General features: G+C 44.3%; 1 protein-coding gene and 1 long non-coding RNA gene across 4 annotated transcripts in view; both read left to right on the forward strand.

Annotated features, from left to right (window-relative positions):
* The window catches only part of LOC114230252 (uncharacterized), a 275,275-nt gene that overhangs the window by 235,029 nt on the left and 27,368 nt on the right, over positions 1 to 12,878 (forward strand). The gene's annotated exons all lie outside the window — the stretch shown is intronic.
* LOC103305639 (F-box only protein 31-like) lies at positions 5,728 to 7,293 on the forward strand. The gene has a single exon (XM_054728171.1). The coding sequence runs from the start codon at positions 5,728 to 5,730 to the stop codon at positions 7,291 to 7,293; it is 1,566 nt and encodes a 521-aa protein (XP_054584146.1).

Consider the following 12,878-nt stretch of genomic DNA (forward strand, 5'->3'; position numbering starts at 1 on the left):
CTAAAGATCAGAGCATCCCATTTTTTTTATACAGTTGTCAAAGCATTTATGTTACCCAAATGGTGTCATGTTATTCCATAGAAACAGAATTGTTTAATTGAATCCTCCTGTGGTAAATGGTCTCTTATCTTTAGAATTCCTTCTAGAAGGCTGGAAAGGGTTTAGTTGTTTATTTCAGGCTTTCCCCAGACCATTAAGGCCTCCCCTACTTTACCCCCACTCCAACTACATATATTTAAATATATTTTTTATTGATTTCAGAGAGGAAGGGAGGAGAGATATAGAAACATCAATGATGAGAGAGAATCATTGATTGGCTGCCTCCTGCACTCCCCACACTGTGGATCTAGCCCACAACCTGGGTATGTGCCCTGACTAGGAATCAAACCATGACCTCCTGATTCAGAGGTCGATGCTCAACCACTGAGTCACATCGGCTGGTCATACTATATATATTTTAAGGAGCACGTGGTATGCAAAGCATAGTTTATTTTCATGTTTTAAATCTGAAATCTGATCTTTTAAAAAAATAAAAAACAACATATTGGATCAGGCAAAATCTGCTTAGTTTAGTAAATTTTTCTTTCAAGTGACTTTAGCTGATTTTATCTTTTTTATTCTTATTCTTTTCTGATTATAAAATTTTCTTCAGAAGTTTGGTAGGAAAGGGTTTTGAAACAAATGAATTTTTGAAGGCTCTTACAATTTTATAATGTTACTGTATAAGGCTGTATAAGGTCTCTACATTTGGTAAATTTCAAAAAAAATCTGCTGTTAGAAATTTACCAAATCATTTTATAGCTGAATGAGTTGCTTCTGAAGGTTATGTTTAACCTAAATAGCTGACAGATTTATTCTTCCAATAACCTCCCACCCCTGCCCCTTCAACCCCCTTCCTACTAATTTTGTCTTAGTTAGTCATGAATAAATAACATTTATGATTACAGTTTGTGATGGCCCTTGGGAACTGTGAGATGCTCTCAACTGGAATTTAAATTTCTACAAGCAGTAATCCAATTTGTCAGATTTTGGGATCTTAGCCATGTATACTTAGCATTATTCAATCACCAGAGTCATATCTCTAGGAAAGAACAGGTCTCGCCACATAAATTCAGTCTCTGAATGAAAGCCAGAATGAGTCAACAGACATAACTAATTGGGTCTTCACTATAAAGAACATTTGTTAGCAAGTTGTGGCATAATTGTTCATTATCTGATAGAAAATTCTTAACTCTATTAGAAAATAGAAAATATATGAGTTGGGGTTATTTATTGGTAGGTGTAAACCATGCTTTAAACTAACAGAAATCTTGGACTTCTTTGATAGTAGGGACATCAAATTTGAAAATGAAATTTAAAATATTTTGGACCGATTGAGTTTTTCTTCTAATTACAGCATGGTTTAGTGTGTTTAAGGGAAATGTATAAGCACTTGTGTGAGTGTCAGAGCTGGATGTTTTCACTTGAAATTTAAGCCACCTGTATAGTTGAATTTTTTACTTTCTCATTTCCTCTTTTTATACATACATAATTATTTAGAGAAAAGGTAAAATTTCTACAGCATTTACAGGGTCCTAGTAGAAATGCCACCTTGGTAGGTTGCTCTTTGGATTAAATACTTTTTCTCCAGGCAAGGGGGCATGTAACCACTGGGAATTAAGTGAAGCTATAATTCTTAGTCATTTGTTGATATAGGCTAAGTTCCAAACACTGAACTAGAGGTGAAAGTCCCTACGTCCTATTACTAATCCCCATGGTCTCTTAGGTTCCTTTTGTTTTTCTTCTCATTACGTTATTAACTGTATAATGTCAGGGAATATATCAAACTCCCATAATGGAAGTACAATATATAAACAATTTATAACTTAAAAATTCCTTATCCTATATGTAGAGTTCTCATTTTAACATATACCATCATTGAACTCTAGATAACTTTTTAAAAAATATGTTAGATTTCTGTAGATTTTCTAATTTGTTCCCTGATATTGGATTTTCATTTTTATGACTTCCTTACTCTGTTGTATTAAATTGTGGCCACAATAGGGCATTTAAAAGTAATTTCACTAGTGACTTTAATTATGTTCTGTCATTAGATAGTCTTGTGTTAGATTCCACATTCCTACTTCTTGAACTTCAGCACCTTCTCTTTGAAAAGTGCCAGATTCACCAAAAAGAGAAATGTGAAGTTTAAAAAAATTGTAATGGTATTATCTCTGGTGCTGTTTATACACAATATTATTTGTCTAAGTGCTACATTTAAAATGTTTTTCTTTTAAAATTATTCATTATATATGATTATTGTAGAAAATAAGAATATAATGACAAGCAAAGTGACAAATTTAAATAACTCAAATACTGCCATTCAGAGGTAACGTGTTAACATTTTCATTTTGATGTCTATCACTTAATATCCCTCTGTTTATACACAAAGTTATTAGTATATATACATATATAATGAAACATATAGGATGTTCCCCAAAATGTATATACACTTTAACAGCTGATAGCTCATTTAATTTTGAAAATGAACTGTATATTAATAAAAACTGACTTTATAATAAAGTGTGTATACATTTTTGGGGGACACTGTGTTATATTATGTCCACTTATATTGCAATTATCTTTTCCCATTTAATATTATTATCAACACATTTTTCTGCTCACAATAAGTTATCTATGCTATGACCTAATGTTACTAATGTGATGTTGTATAGATTGCTATAATTTATTTAGTCAACCCTTAATTATTAGATATTCAAATTATTTCCAAGTTTACACTGTTATAAAAAGTTTTCCATACATAAAGAGACTGTTTTTTTTAGGATGAATTTCTAGAAGCATAATTCTTAAGTGAAATAGTAAGCACACATTAAAGCTTGTGAATCTGTTGCCAAATTGTTCCCTAGAAATAATGTATCAATGAATAGTCCCTTCTAGGGAATGAGTGATTTTTTTTATGCTATACTATCCTTTTATTTTTATCTTTGACAGTCTCACAGTTGAAAATGCCATCACATGGTTCCTTTAATTTCTATTTCATTAATCAGTAGTACTGTTTAATGCCTTTTTATGTATTTACTTGCACATTTATAATTTTTAAAATAGATTGTCTGTTTTAGTGTTTAATTTATCTTTGATTAAATGTTTATAGGATTTTAAAAAATGTAATAACTCTGTCTCTTAGATTTGATAAAATATTTTTTACTTTGTCCCTTGTCTTTTAATGCTTTGATATTTTTGATATACAGTTTAAACCTTTAGTTTTTATTTTAAAAATTAAATATATCATTTGTACAAATGAACATGTAAATTCCATATATATACCCTTTGAATAATAATAATCATTAAGCAAATAATCCTGTATTCACATCCCAGTTGAAGAATAGTACATTTCCCAAACTTTTGAAGCTTGAATGAGCTCCTATCATATCACATTTTCTCCAGAAGTAACCGATTTCATTAAGTTATTACATATGTGTCCTTATTCCCCCATTACTCACAGTTCCTTTCAAGGTGCAGGAATTGGTGTACTGGGCCCCTAGTATTGGATAAGAAAAGATTACATGGGGAGGTAGGAATTACAGGTATGGGAAAGTAGGGATTACAGGCATGGGGAAGTAGGAGGCTGGGGTGGGACTCCATTGTTTGGGCAACAAGGTTGTTAATCTTTCCATGATAATAGGCCGTTCTTGAATGAAAATGGGCCACATTCCAAGGTTAACTCCCTGGTCCAATATAGACTCCCAATCTTGGGGGCATACAACTCCCAGCCAGGTCAGAATGTCCTTTCTTTAGCCAACACAAGGCAATCATGGCTAATAGAGCACTATTAATATTTCCCATAACCACAGCTTGTTCCCAATATTCTTTTTTTTTTTTTTTTTTTGCCTCTAACAATAGCAGCAGGCCTCTATCTCTCCTTTGATCTATTGACTTACCTTTAATCTTCCTTCACAGATTTCTTCCTAGGGTGGTGGTGTCTCTGGCTCTCTCAATCCTGGGCGAGAAAAGATGATTGAACCCCTTCAATAGCCGATCAAGCCCTTCTAGCTACATACACCAGCTGCACTCACATTCCTAGGTTCTCCTAAACCAGTGGTCGGCAAACTCATTAGTCAACAGAGCCAAATATCAACAGTACAATGATTGAAATTTCTTTTGAGAGCCAAATTTTTTAAACTTAAACTTCTTCTAACGCCACTTCTTCAAAATAGACTCGCCCAGGCCGTGGTGTTTTGTGGAAGAGTCACACTCAAGGGGCCAAAGAGCCGCATGTGGCTCGCGAGCCGCAGTTTGCCGACCACTGTCCTAGACCCACCAAACACACATGTACCTTTGAAGACCACCCCTCAAAATCCCATCAATACAGGTTCCTAAAAGAAGAGTCTTTACACCATTACCGAGTTACATATCAATAATAATATATGGCTATTCTTCAGAGGAGTGGCTGAGAATATTTTAGTGTTTAAATAATCGAAGTTAATGTCTATGGCAGGTGGAATTTACACCCCTCTATAAAATAAACCACCCTAAATGCCTGTTTATGACAAAAGCAAGTCAAGTTCCTCCCAGGGCACTAAGAGAACCCTCCAAAGGTGAGAGTGTTTCTCTGGTAGGAATCCAGAAAAGTGGAGAGAAGGAATCTAGCTGCTCTCAACATGAGAATGGAAGCCTGTCCATTGGAAGCCTGAATGGGCAGGGCCAGGCTCAGTCCATCGGAAAAGTATCCATGTTCATAGTGGGCAGATCCTGTGAACATTTTTTTTTTTTTTTGAGGACATCCATTCACCCAAGGAACTAGCAAGATTAGTCACTTGAAAGTGAAGAACTGAGGTCAACTGAAAGTGAAGAACTCAAGTCCATCTTTGCTCACAACTCAGGCGCCCATTCCTACCAGGGGCCTGAGAGATTTGGCTGAGGTTGGGTGAAGACCGAGGATAGAAGAGATTTCCCATATGGAGTTCAAGGTCAAGTCAACCTACAGTCAAGAACTCGGCTCTAAACTATAATAAAATGCCGCTCAACACTCACTAGGATGGCTATAATATGAAAAAAAAAAGTATTAATGAAAATGTAGAGAAATTGGATTCCTCATACATTGCTGGTGGAAATGTAAAATAGTGGGGCCACGTTGGAAAACATTTTAGGCAGTTTCTCAACATGTTAAGCATAGAGTTACCATACAACCCAGAAGTTCCACTTCTGGCTACATACCCAAGAGAAATGGAAACGTGTTCACACAAAAACTGGTACACAATGTTCATAGCAGCGTTATTCATAAGAGCCCCAAACTGGAAACAACCCAAATATTCATCAACCGATGAATGGGTAAACAAAATGTGGTATACCCATACACTAGAATATTATTTGCCAATATGAAAAACAAAGTACCAAGACATGATATGACATACATAAAACTTTAAAATGTTATGCTAAGTGAAAGAAGCCAATCACAAAAGAGCAGATATTATAACTGCATTTATGTAAAATGTCCCCGATAGGCATACCGCTGGAGGCATATCCAAACAGAACCAGATTAGTGACTGCCTAGGGCTAGGGATAGGGTGGGATAGGGAGGTGACTGTAAATGGGTTTGGGTTTTGAGAGTGTTACTGAAGTTCTACCATTGGCTCCTCTCTGAGTGGGCGTGGCTGGGCGGGACGGGGCCAGCTTAAAGCCGGGCTGTGGAGGCCCATGCTATCTGTGTTGGCTGTTACTCGGACAGACATGGAGAAGGAGTGCGCTTGCCTTTGTGGCATGGGCCTTTCTCGCGGATGCCGGTGTCGCCAGCAGGGCCGGGTCCCAGCTGAGACTGCGGCAGCGGACAGCAAGCCAGCCCTGGCCCTGGCCCCAGAAGAGGAGCACCTCGAGGCGGACGCTGCAGCGTGGCACTGTGCAGGGAAGGGAGGGATCGCGAGCCCCATGTTGCCCCCGCCACCCCGACGCTGCTCGCTGCAGGACCTGCCTCCAGAGCTACTGGTGGAGATCTTCGCCTCGCTCCCCGGCACCGACCTGCCCAGCCTGGCCCGGACCTGCACCAAATTCCACCATATCCTGCACACCGACAGCATCTGGAGACGGCGCTGCCGGGAGGAGTTTGGCGTTTGTGAAAACTTGCAGAGCCTGGAGATGATGGGTATGTCTTGTCGGGAAGTCTATGCGAAACTGCTCCACCCAAGCAGACACATTTTGGGATTGTGGCAGCCAGAAAATGGGCCCTATGGGGGACTGCTGAATGTAGTGGTGAACGGCTTACACATTACTGGTTGGATGTACCTGCCTCCCCCTAACCCACGTATGGATGACCCAATGCAGTTCAGGCCCGTGTTTAGAATTCGCCTGACACAGAGGAAATCGACCAAGGTGGAGTGCATGTACGGCCGCAGAGGACCCCACAGATGCCACATGCAGATTCAGAAGGACAGGTTCTCCACCAAGTGCAACCAGATGAACTACCACGGGATATCTAGTTGGAACCGAGAGGATTTAGGAAGGTGGCTGAGGGAAGAATGGGAGCAGACGCTGGAGGACATATTCCAGGAGGACAGGCTGCAGTTCTTCCTGATGAAGTTCATCTACCAACAGTATGACAACTGCCTGACCTACCGCCGCATCTACCTCCCGCCGAGCCACCCGGACGACCTCATCAGGCCAGGCCTCTTCAAAGGCACCCACGATACCCACGGCCTAGAGATTGTCATGCTCAGCTTCCATGGGAAGCAGGCCAGGGTCACGAAGATGACGGGTGACCTCAGGGTCCCTGCCGGGCAGCAGCTGATAGAGATCCACCTCATGCACCGCATCCAGCTGCCCAATGTTGAGATCTTCCGCAACTTCAACGAGCTCTCTTGCATCGTCCAGGAGGTTCACGAGCGGGTTATTCAGGAGCAACAGCAGCAGCAGCAGCAGCAGCAAGGAGACAGGACTGAGGACGGCGAGGGCCTTGGCTGGCAGAGCCCTGTCCAGCCCAGTGTCGGGGAGTCCGGGGCTGCAGCTTTGGAGGAGCAGCCTGTCCAGTTTGTTCTGCCTGCGGGCGTGAGATCAAGTAACCAGAACTACCCCCGAACCTGCAGGATGTGTTTCTATGGCGTGGGCACTGTTGCCATCTATGGCTTTGCCAACCTCCGGCGCATCCCTGGAGTCTTCATCCTGTTTGATGAGGACCACTTCGGGTTCATCTGGCTGGAGCTGAAATGCTTCAGCCTGTACATCAGAGCCCAGGTCAACTTCCAGAATGCCGAGGCTCCATCCCCACAGGCCTTCCAGGAGATGCTGGAGAACTTTCTGTACTGATCCCCTGACGGCCCCTCCCTTGCCCCAGGGGCAAACAGCAGGGGGAAGCCGCTTCAGAGGAAGAGCAGCTTGCACGAATTTTGGAGATTTGACCTTCTGACCAGATTACCCACTTTCTTGTTTGTTTTGTTTTTTTAATCCTCATCCGAGGATATTTTTCCATTGATTTTTAGAGAGCGGGAAAGACAGAATTATTGATTTTTAGAGAGAGGGAAAGACAGAGAAACACATTGATTGGTTGCCTACTGCATGCGTCCTGACCAGGGCCCGGGCTGGGTCGGAGCCTGCAGCTGAGGTAGAATCTAACCCTAGACCTTTCAGTCTCTGAGCCCACGCTCTATCCGCTGAGCAAAACCAGCTAGGGCTGAGCATGTCTGTTTAAAAAGAAAGAAAGAAAAAGAAAAGATCCTAAAATTAGATAGTGGTAATTGTTAGATTGTACAACTCTACAAGTAATAAAAACCACTGAATTGTACATTTTAAAGGGTGGAGTTTATAGTCTGTGAATTATCTCAATAAAGCTGTTATTAAATAAATAAATAAATAAAGTGCTTGTACTGTCCTAGCCCTTTGCACTCGCTTGCTTTTTTCTCGATTCCTTTATTCTATTTGGGATTTAATTTTTTAAATACCCCAGATTTTACAAAGCCCGGCAGTAGAATAAAAAACTGGAGTTTCTTTTCATACAAACTTATTTATTTAATGTAAGAAAAGCCCAAATAAAGGAGGAGGGATGGAGGGAGGGAAGGGATGGGCTATAGATGCTAACCGTGTCGAGTCACACTCGACATCCGAGTGCAAAAGGTTATTAATCCATTTGGCTCAGTGGATAGAGCGTTGGCCTGTGAAATGAAGCGTCCAGGGTTCCATTCTGGTCAAGGGCATGTACTGAGGTTGCAGGCTCAATTCCTGGCCCTGTTTGGGTGGGTGTGGTTGGCAACCAATCACTCGATGTATCTCTCTCACATTGATGTTTCTCTTTATTTCCCTCCCTTCCACTCTAAAAATCAATTAAAAAAATGTCCTCGGGTGAGGATTAACAACAAAAAATAAAGGTGCTTGTACCATTTTATACTCCCACCATTAGTGTTTAAGAACGTCTATTGTTCCACATTATTGCTGTAATATTGTAACATTTCATATTATTAAACTTTAAAATCACTGGTGGCTGTAAAATGATTTTTATGGTTTTCTTTTACATTTTGCTGATTATTGCTGAGGTGAGCATCCTTTTCATAAATTTATTGGTCATTTGTGGGTGCTTGTCTAAGGAATGCCTTTTTTTTTTTTTGCACAATAATTTTTTTAATTTCCATATTTTCATTTATTACATTATTTTTCTTTTTTAGGTTCTTTTATTCTTTAAAAAAACTTTTTTTATTGATTAAGGTATCACATATTTGTCCTCATCCCCCCATTCCCATTCCACACCCCTCCCCACACATGCCCCGACCCCCTTGTTGTCCTTAACCACTGGTTAGGCTCATATGCATGCACACAAGTCCTTTGGTTGATCTCTCCCCTATATCCCCTCCCTCCCCTCCCCTCCCTCTGAGGCCCGACAGTCTGATCCATTCTTCCTCGTTTCTGGGTCTGTTCTTGTTCATCAGTCTATGTTGTTCATCATTTCCCCTAGATGAGTGAGATCATGTGCTACTAGAAATCCTACCTTATAATAGAGAAATATGCAAATTGACCGCACCTCCGCTATGCCCATGATTGGGCCTGCGAGAGGCTGGGGGCGGGACTCCGGGTGGCCTATCCGGCCGTTGAGAAGAGCAAGATGGCGGCGCCCAATCCTCTTAGTTCCGGGGGTCTGGGGCGGCGATCGCCACCCGGGGGGCGTGTCCGGTCCGAGCCAGGCGCTGCCGGGGGTCCGAGCCAGGCGATCGCCACCCGGGGGGGCGTGTCCGGTCCGAGCCAGGCGCTGCCGGGGGTCTGAGCCAGGCGATCGCCACCCTGGGGGGCGTGTCCGGTCCGAGCCAGGCGCTGCCGAGGGTCCGAGCCAGGCGATCGCCACCCTGGGGGGCGTGTCCGGTCCGAGCCAGGCGCTGCCGGGGGTCCGAGCCAGGCGATCGCCACCCGGGGGGGTGTGTCCGGTCCGAGCCAGGCGCTGCAGAGGGTCCGAGCAGGGCGATCGCCACCCTGGGGGGCGTGTCAGGTCTGAGCCAGGCGCTGCCGGGGTCCGACCCAGGCGATCGCCACCCTGGGGGGCGTGTCCGGTCCGAGCCAGGCGCTGCGGGGGTCCGAGCCAGGCGTTCGCCACCCTGGGGGGCGTGTCCGGTCCGAGCCAGGCGCTGCGGGGGTCCGAGCCAGGCGTTCGCCACCCTGGGGGGGGTGTCCGGTCCGAGCCAGGCGCTGCCGGGGGTCCGGGCCAGGCGATCGCCCCCCGGGGGGCGTGTCCGGTCCGAGCCAGGCGCTGCCGGGGGTCTGGGCCGGCGATCGCCACCCTGGGGGGCGTGTCCGGTCCGAGCCAGGAGCTGCCGGGGGTCTGAGCCAGGCGATCGCCACCCTGGGGGGCGTGTCCGGTCCGAGCCAGGCGCTGCAGGGGGTCTGAGCCAGGCGATCGCCACCCGGGGGGCGTGTCCGGTGCGAGCCAGACGCTGCCGGGGGCCCCTGGGCGGCGATCGCCACCCGGGGGTGCGTGTCCGGTCCAAGCCAGGCGCTGCCGAGGGTCCGAGCCAGGCGATCGCCACGGGGGGGGGGGGGGGCGAGTCCGGCTGAGCCAGGCGCTCCGGGGGATCCGGGGGCCATCGCCACCCTGGGTGGGGCGTGGCAGGACTCGCCCAGCCCCTCCCAGGGTCCCTGTGAACATTGCAGGCATGTGGTTGCTGAGACCCAGACCAGGCCTCTGGCCACAGATTCATAGCTTTGCGGAGACCTAGGGCAGGGATCTGCTTCATCTGCAGAGAGACAGAGGTTCTGCAGTGCCCCCAAGATGTGGGTGGGCCCAGCCAGGGGTCAAGGGGCACGGAAGGACTCCTGGCAGAGGGGCAAGGACCCTCACCCCTGAGGCGGGGGTTGAGGGATGGAGCCACCTCAGTGAAGGGGTACTGCACTGCAGGGTACTGGACTGACTGACGTGATTCAGAGAAGCTCCCAGTGCTAATGGGCCTCGCTCAGGCGGCCTTCACACTTCAGAGGCAGTGACTACTGCTCCTGCCTTCACCCAAAAGCAAGCTCGCTACACCCTGCCCCATAGCAGAGCATGCCTAGGCAGTGAGTGGGAAGCCTTCCACCTGCTTCGGAGAAGGGGGGGCAGTAAAGAATGGGGGGAGAGGAAAGAATGTGGAGCATCCGCAATGAAGAGGTGCTTGAGAAAGAGGCTCGGAAGCCAGACTGGAAGGTTTGTTCTGTTTGCTGGGCCGCTGCCCCTTAGGAAGCGCAAAGAGCATGGCTCTGAGGGCTTCCTGTGTGCTCTGAGGGCTTCCTGAGTCAAGTTCCACAGCCAACTGGAATTGGCCTCAGTTTCCTGGTCTGTAAAATGGATGAAGCGTGTCCCAGTGCCTTCACTGAGCTTTGATGGCCAATTGAGATACTATATAAAGAAAATGAGGGAAGAAGTGAGAAAGAAAAGTAAGGACAAAAAAACACAAAAGAAAGATTGAAAGGAACCTGTAAACCCATTGTCACTTAAATAGGGAATATAGTCAGTAGTGTTGTAATGATGGTATGATGCCAGGTGGGTACTAGAAATATCGGGGAACACTTTGTAAAGTATATGATTGTCTAACCACTATTCTGTAACTAATATAAAACCTGAAACCAATACAAAATAATGTTGAATATAAAGAAATGAAAATTGGAGTGAAATTTTTATAAATTTCAAAGTTTAAATAAAAGCTGTAAAGGAAGGAAGGGGAGAATAAAAAGTGTTTTTCATTTTGCCACTTCATTAAAAAGACAGTTGTCTTTATGTGATGCTTTTATACTTTTCTAAGTCATTATCTCATTTTAATTTCCGGGCAACTTAAAGACAAGATAAGTATTCCCTCCACTATTCAAAGAAAGGAAATCTTGGTGTCTGGTCCTAATGATTCAATCGTCAAGCCCTTATTGTAAAGCAGGGTTAGTAAAATTTCTGTGCAGGGTCATATCTATACTAATAAAAGCCTTGGGGGTGATCAGGCCAGCAGGGGAGGGTATTTGGGAGCAATCAGGCCTGCAGAGGAGCAGTTAGGGGTCAATCAGGCCAGCAAGGAAGCAGTTAGGGGGCAATCAGGAAGGTAGGTGAGCGGTTAGGAGCCAGCAGTCCCGGATTGTGAGAAGAATGTCCAACTGCAGGATTAGGCCCGATTCCACAGGAATCGGGCCTAATCCTGCAGTTGGACATCCCCCAAGGGGTCCCATATTAGAGAGGGTGCAAGCTGGGCTGAGGGACACCCTCCCCAGTGCACGAATTTCGTGCACCGGGCCTCTAGTGCACTTATAAGAACCAAAAATGAGACAAGCAATAATGGTTATGCTGAAAGGCAAATGAATCAGTCTGTAGTGAGTTTCTGGGCCAACAGTTCTTTTGCAACCCAATTTCAATGTCAAACACTTCCTTATGTGCACATGTCAGCAATGATATTTCAGTTCTGGATGGTGGACAAATGGTGGTAATGCTGGTCCGACCCTCTCTGATTTGGTCCTGGGCAACCTGCAGTGACGCACAGCTGCTGACTGCTAGTATGGCAAGGCAACATCAGCATCTTCCATCTCTGGACTGCTTCTTTTCTGTCTTCATGGCTGGAGTAGTCCTATCGATTCCTCTCTGTTGCCGGAATCCACATGGTCTCGGAGTTGTTTTCTGAAAATATACAAACATATTCTCGACCAAAAGTTAATAAAGGAATATTTCCTATAAATTTGACTTGGGATCCTTTTTCATTTTTTGCCCAAATGATTTTCCTCTGGCTTGTTTTGACACCATGTGTGTTTTTCATGGGTGTCTTGCTTTTAGCATTACAATTATTTTTCTAAAGTACAAATTTTCTAGATGTAATTTACTTACAGGATATTTTTCCTTACATGATATTCTACTATCCCCCATTTTTTTTATTTAAATATTAGGAGGTTTTTGAAAAATTTTTAATGTAGTCTTGATAGCTTCTAAATTTTATTTTTTTGCACTATAATATGACTGCTTTAGGTTCATTACTTGTTATGCAATTTTATCATGAGATGAACTACCAATAAAAATTTTAGTTAACACTTTAGGAACTGTTTTTTGTCCAGTACTATTAATTTTTCCAGAATATTCGCTTGCTTCAATTAGCCAATTTAAATTAGCCTGAAAACTTGACTACTATTTCACTGTCAAATTTATTACTCTAACAACAATCTTATTTTACCCTGTAAATATTAGTGGAAAGGATTATTTGCCTTCTTGAGTAGGCCCTGAGCATTTCTGGTGGTAGGCTGGATTTAGATATAAAAAACCCACTTCCCCTCACCATGGGTTCAAGACAACTCAAACAATTCTTGTTGCAGTGAGAGGGCACCTGCTGTCGGCCAAGTCTCTGTCTGTTACCCAGGTCCTGATTTGAACTGGGCATGGGACGTTAAGCAGCCATTGGGGCAGGAGACTTCCTTCAGAAGGG

Source organism: Eptesicus fuscus, chromosome 16 (assembly GCF_027574615.1).
Source record: "Eptesicus fuscus isolate TK198812 chromosome 16, DD_ASM_mEF_20220401, whole genome shotgun sequence".
NCBI lineage: Eukaryota > Metazoa > Chordata > Mammalia > Chiroptera > Vespertilionidae > Eptesicus > Eptesicus fuscus.

Bases quoted from the DNA above. Each gene is read 5' to 3' on its own strand.
- LOC103305639 (XM_054728171.1), top strand. From the start codon at position 5,728: ATGGAGAAGGAGTGCGCTTGCCTTTGTGGCATGGGCCTTTCTCGCGGA.